The sequence below is a fragment of the Phoenix dactylifera genome, chromosome 9 (assembly GCF_051530095.1).
Source record: "Phoenix dactylifera cultivar Ajwa chromosome 9, Ajwa_hap1_PhDact_Kaust_v1.1, whole genome shotgun sequence".
Lineage (NCBI taxonomy): Eukaryota > Viridiplantae > Streptophyta > Magnoliopsida > Arecales > Arecaceae > Phoenix > Phoenix dactylifera.
The window spans coordinates 20,568,871-20,575,648 of record NC_143198.1 but is presented as its reverse complement, the minus strand read 5'-3'; the positions used below and the strand labels follow the sequence as shown (position 1 = coordinate 20,575,648).

Here is a 6,778-nt window from a genome sequence, read left to right as displayed (position 1 = left end):
AAATGTATAATTGTTTAGCAGTTTACTATTGGAAGCTGAATACCATCATTGCATAATTGTATGAACCTGCCCAGTTTATATGTTCATCATTATTGCATAACCCATGCGTCTATATAGTTATTCATCTAGAAGAATGCCTCCTCCGCACACATCATGGTCGATGCATATCCCATGTAAATATTGTTACTTGCCATTAAATTTTGTATCAACATAATTTCATTCTACTTCATGTATTGGCATATATTTCGACATATAACTCTGAATTCATTTCTCATGTAATGGTATTGCCACTAAAGGATGCAGATCGATGACAAATTCCCAGTCAAATAAGTATATACATCAGTGCATCGCCTTAGACCGTTTGTATGACCTTTATCTGTCTTCAATTTGACATTCCACTTCATTTGTGATTTTTTTTCCAGAGCCTGAAAATGCTTGTTCCTGAGCACATTCTCATAAAAATCAGCTCCATTGAGATGATGGACAAAATTTGTTCCCCGCCATAATTCCATCGAAAACAACTTCACATACAGTTCCGACCACCGACTAAAAGAGGGTATTTCACCTGGACTTCACAAACCTCCCTCCCTTGTCTTTTTTTTTCTTTTCATAGCAGATGATTCATCCACCTCTAGTATGAATGCATCCATAAAAGTTAAAAGACAATACATTATGGAGTGCGTTAGGCAACTTCCTTTTTCCAACCTATAGAAAATTCTCAGAATGATCCGCCACATACGAAGTCACCCAGTCCACAGCCCTGCTAGCTTCTCTGTAAATGTGCCTAGCCCGCCCTCCCTTGTCTTTCAACAATAAATCATAGCAGAAATGTACAATCCTCCGTAAGACATGCCTTAGCAATTTCTTGGGTCCAATTATCGCTGAAGAGAAAATAACAAACTAAAGGTTTACTAAAAGGTTTACGGGAATTTGGATTCCAATACAAGGACAAAATATCCCACCCCTACATTATTCACTGAAGCTTCAGTATAGTGCCAAGCAAGTTTGACACAGAAAGAAGCACTACAGAGCAGCAATGCACTCAATCTCAATCCTGGCATTCATGGGTAATGCTGCTACTTGGTAAGTGGAGCGCGCTGGGGCAGGAGATGAGAAATCTGCATGAAGAAAACACAAGTTAATCATAAAATATAATGTCTGAATATATGAATATAACATAGGTGATGTAGCATTGCATTTAATCCTGCTAGTTGCTTTCATGTAATTTCAAACATGAGCTGGATGCGTTTTTCAAGTTTGGAGCATGATCGGACAAATGGATCTTGCTTCAGTGAAACACATCTTGACTACGAAAACATATTATGTGCGAATCCAAAGCCGAAAATGCCTTGGGAAACAGATAGTCGATCACCGATCCAAAAAAGAAATGAGGAAATACTTTTAAGAAATACAGTATTCCTATCTGCAAGAATAAAAATTAAATAAGTGCAAATGACACAGCTATTTTGTCATTGCTATAGAGAAAATATGAATATATAGGATAGGTTAGCAACACAAAATGGATTTGGAATTAGTGAATTAAAAAGCAAAGAAAATTGAATTTAGGGGGGGGGGGTGCGAACCAAATCTCCATGCATAATATCTCTAATCCGGTCAATAAATTTGAAAGACAAGACAGGCCCAGAACAAGAGGAACTTTTGTCCATGACTTACATTTAGAGTATATCTCATTGACAGTTTTGAAATCCTTTAGGTCTGCTAACCTGTGAAAAGAAAAATTTGAGGTCAGCAAAATTCTAGTCAAGTCTTATATTTTGAGGTAATGGAAAAAAAAAACCACAGTTACATGATTGTTGTCTTAACAACTGAAGAGTAGCTAGCACCACTCGCTTTTAATATTTCCCCCATATTCTTTAAAACCTGCAAGTTTATAGACATCAAAAATTATCAACCACAATGACAATGTCACCAAACAAAACCTCAAGACATCAAAAGTGTCAAGCACAAACAATGCTGCTAAACAAAATCATGATAAGTACAGCAAAATATTAAAGCTATGGCCCTTCCTTGCTTTTGGGCATCAAACTATATGAATCCAAGGAAAACACCAGAAAAATTCCACAGAAAACTATATAAAATGAGGGGAAAACGAAAAATAAGGCTCCACAGAAGACTAATAAGCTTTACCAAGAATCCCTTCATTCGACCAGAACTCCCAAATCCCTCAATCATAACCAACTCATGCATTCCAAAAGTCGACGTTTAAGTCACTGTCCAGAACTTCTCCCATATTCTTTAGAATACTCGTATGTAATAGCTATTAGCTAAATAACATAAGGGACCTCAAACATCAGATACAATCTTCCTTATGTCCTAATATGACCCTGAATACCAAAAAAAAAAAGAACTCAAATTTGTTGCTATTCCTGTTTCATAACTTCAAGAGTTCTGCTTCTGCATTAGTTATAATTTTCTTGATAGCATTCCAAGATTGCATCAAACAAAGATAACTCAAAATTAAAAGCAAAAAGAAACTGGAATCTGATTTAAAATAAAAGTTTAAGGCCTAAACAGCAGGAAAGCTGTTTTTTTGCAATACTAACTGCCAATTTCGACATAGATTACCCCCACATTAATTTGCTGGAAATATCTTTCTGGAAGAGCAAAATGCTCTTCTTAAAGACAAACTTATGAAATCTGATATTTGATCATCCAGTTAAGAACATATTCGAGATAATGGTGCATCAGTTATATACCAACTTTCCAACACATTGAACGACAATATCATACTGACACATATAAATGATAGCTCCACAATGACTAGATGTGTCCACCATAGACATCAGTCATCAATGCATTATGGCAAATTATCCCCTCACCCACACGCTATACTGAAAACAAATAACTTTTTCAAAGCTTCATCTGACTTGTCTTACTGATCACAAGTTCATATGCTATTTTAACATCTGTCCTAAAATGATCATTTTTTTTATCTAAATGTCACATTTTACACAGCTTGGATCATGAGCAGTACTGCATCTACATGTGGTATGGATACCAGGCACCTAGGCAATCCCAAGTGTTCAGCAGTTTCTTCTCCAAAAGCACTGATATGGGGACAATCCCATATACAATTTATACAGAAAAGTTAATTTGTGCAATAATAACATTAAAGAAAAAGAAAACATAGGTTTGACACCTCACTATAAGAAGCTGGACACTTTTAGCAGAAATTCATAGAGAATCAAGTATGATGAATTGTAGTAGATTGTTTTTGACATGTCACTCCAGAAAAGAAACATCAAGTGTTGACACTTAGCTGATGCAGCAGAACACTCCATTTTTGGGGTGGCAAGGTGTGTCCTAACTAAATAAGTGCTCACAAATTTATCAAAAATCAACATGTTTCATGTTGAGAGAACACACTTCAATATAATTTAGTTACATGTATACGTGAAACAGTGACTCACATCACACTTAATTTAACATAAAATTCTTTGATGCAAGAATGAAACATGAGTAACAAATTCAAAAACATAGTTTCACAATGGATCGAGCTCCACTTGACCATGAAGCAGAGGACTTTTTTGTCCAGTATTTCATAAAAATATCTTTGAATTGTCATAATAAGGATAATCTTCTACACTATTTATAAAAGTGGGATTAGTGGCTTTCCTAACTAGGATTTATGAGCAACTTCATTACCTGCTCTGTCTGTTCCTCAACGGTATCAGAGACAAATTTTCCAGTCTGCATTCATATAGTCAAAAAATTAATCAGGTGCATAAAAGTACTGTAAAAAATGTTGCAGGCACACATACATGTTGTCTGTTATGATCTAGAAGTAAGTTGGAAGACGATGAGATAACAAACCTCAGGAACAAGACCTAAAACACCAGACACAAAAACAAGGTTATTGGCTTTAATAGCCTGAGAATATGGCCCCAATGCTGCAGGCGCCTTTTCTGTTCGCACAGCTTCCTTTTTATCTAAAACCAGGGAAGTAAATCACCTTTAGTACATGTTGACAATTAAGCTTGCCAAATTTACTAAAAGGTACGAACATGTCAAAATTATGAAATATTAGATGCCTTTCTAACTCACGGTCCAAGAAACTTTTGATTCCAAATTACATCTGAACTAAAATATCTTGGTTTTTTGGCTGACCAAAATGAGTGTCAAAACAGTTATGTGTTTATTCCATCCCGATTTTGGCCTTTTTTAGGCAAAACCAGTCCAGACTTATCGATTATAAGTTGATAAGTTTGTTATTATAAACCATAGTTAATAGGTCCTAACAGCCTTTTGGATTTCTTTCTTTCCTCATCAAACTTCAAGTCCAACTTGCCCTGAATTTTTCTTGGACAGCAAGTCTACACAACCTTTAAAAGCCAAACCTATATATTAATCCCTTTTGCCTTCATGTCACTTGCATGTGATCCCTGCAACTGGGGGATGGCAACACAAATTAGCATTGGAGAAAATGAATTAAGAGGGGTTGCTGTTGAGAAAGGATCTCATGATAAATCCTTGAGGGCAGGGTCGTTTTCATCGCACAGGGTTGGTGGGTTGTTAGGATAATTCAAATTAAAATCAAATATAAATTTGACAATAATTAAAAATTTGAGATAGTTCATTTTATGGTTTACTTTGGGGATAAAAAGTACTAGGTAAAGATGGGTTTGCAATGAGCACTTTGGCAAAAGGAGAAAACTAGCAAGAAAATGTTATTCGTACGCAGGCTTTCTCCTCTAGGTGGCATGTAACTCGTATCTATTTTCCATCTTCCCTTCTTTCTCATTCCTACATTTCCCCTGATGGTATCTTGTCACACCCTTATCTAATTCCACATTGTTGGCTAATGCCAACACAAATATTTAGCAAATACTTATTTAAACTATGCTTTCCATTTAACAGTCAAAGGTTTATGCCAAATGAGATTATCAAACTGTCCAACAGAACAGTACAGGATGATCTCTGATGCTTCTGTTCCATTTCTCTGCACATATTGACATGTCTATTTAAGCAACATTTTAAGAAAAAATCCAAAAACACTAAATTACAACTACATCATGAACCCCATAAATATATCATTTCTCATTTCCTTACTACAAACAATCCTTTAATCTTCCAACCCCTTTTCCAAAGAAGATCAAAACATCAGAAGGCCCATTTCGTCAATAATATATCAGAAACTAAATCACTTGAAAACAACAAAAATCAGAAGTTCAGAACAGACTCTTATAAACCTAAAATATATGAAAAGAAAAGCAAATAGAAGCCAGACGGAATCAAAGCCTAAATTGCAAAATACCAGCGAATCACAGATCAAACGAACGTAAAAGTATAATATTTATTAAAAAAAAAAAGAGATCAAGGGGATAGGGAAGGAAGAAGGGCTAATACCGGCGGCGGCGGACGTAGGGTTGGTGGAGAGGGCCGCGTTGACGCAGGCGAAGGGCTTGGAGCGGGACGTCCAGAGGCGGGAGCTGGCGAGGGAGACACAGCAGAGACCCACGGCGACCGGGGCCCGAGCGCGCAGCGATCGCAGGTCGATAGCCGGCGCTCCCACGGACCTCGCAGCGCTCCACGACATTGCTACTCCAAACCCTACACCCACTGGATTACTGGACTGGCGCGAGTTCGGACCACGGCCTTAACGGAGCGTTTTCATCTAAGTTCTTCCTCCTTTTTATGGACTTGGGGTGGGCGTTTTTAATGGGCTAGGTCGGGTGTAGTCGCGGGCTCCGCCGATGGGTAAGGTGGGTAATCGGGTCAGGTCGAATTATAAATGGATCGGGTCACATGCAGGTCGGATAAGAAAATCATAAATCTGAATCCGACTTGTTTATTAAACAGGTCAGAAATTACAATATGAACCTGACCTGTTTATTAAACAGATAACTCGACTCGATCCGTTTAACCTGTTTAATAAACAAATAACCTGTTTACCCAACCCGACCCGATCTGTTTAACCTGTTTGCCCAACCTGATCCGTTTAACCTGTTTAGATCTGTTTAACCTGCCCAGCCCAATCTGTTTAACCTGCTTAACGCGACCTGTTTAGACCTGTTTAGACTCGTTTAACCTGTTTAGATCTGTTTAACCTGTTTAACCCGTTTAACCTGTTTAGACCTGTTTCGCCTGCCCAACAGTTAAACAGATTAAACGGTTTAAACGGGTCAGACATCTAAAATCCGTATCCGACCCAATTAATAAACAGGTTAAACGGGTCGACATGTTTACGACCCGAACCAGTTTAGGCCAAACCCAAACCTGTTTATGACGGATCGAATACAGGTCGGATTGGCGGGTCGGGTCATATTTTGCCACCCCTACCAATGGGTTCAACCCAATTCCATGGGCTGATTTTGTTACCGAATGCTGGCCACAATGTTGTAGTTGAAGATGGACTGAAGGCTGGATACAATGGAAGGGTTCAAGTGGAGGTGGGCCTGCTCAAGTTAAATTAATGCCCAATTCATCAACTCTGATCACTATGTGGATATTAAAGTCCTGCGTAAGTTATGTTAAATCAAATTATGTAAACAGAAAAAAGATAACTTAAGAGAGCAACATTGTTATGTGTGATAGGGGAAGAAGATTAATTAGGAGGAAAAAAGAGAAGAGTTCATCTTGATAAGAGTTTTAAATTGATAGAATGAGGGAGGGAGGTGATGTCGCACCAACCACAGAGAAAGCGGCTGCAGTGAAAAGTTCAACTCGGGATGACTGCTGTGGTTGTAAAATGTGAAATAGAGGAAGAGGGAGGAAGAACAGGAGGAGAAGATGGGAGGAAGAACGACAGAGGAGAGGA

The 6,778-nt window shown here is 37.9% G+C and overlaps 1 protein-coding gene across 1 annotated transcript; it reads right to left on the bottom strand.

Moving 5' to 3' along the window:
• Positions 1-843: 843 nt before the first annotated feature.
• On the bottom strand, positions 844-5,650 carry LOC103719107 (endoribonuclease L-PSP family protein). The gene is made up of 6 exons (XM_008808183.5): positions 5,368-5,650; positions 3,835-3,950; positions 3,667-3,711; positions 1,808-1,881; positions 1,675-1,724; positions 844-1,118 (listed from the first exon to the last, which is right to left on the bottom strand). The coding sequence occupies exons 1-6, from the start codon at positions 5,555-5,557 to the stop codon at positions 1,024-1,026; spliced, it is 570 nt and encodes a 189-aa protein (XP_008806405.3). The 5' UTR covers positions 5,558-5,650; the 3' UTR covers positions 844-1,023.
• Between the last annotated feature and the right edge of the window lie 1,128 nt (positions 5,651-6,778).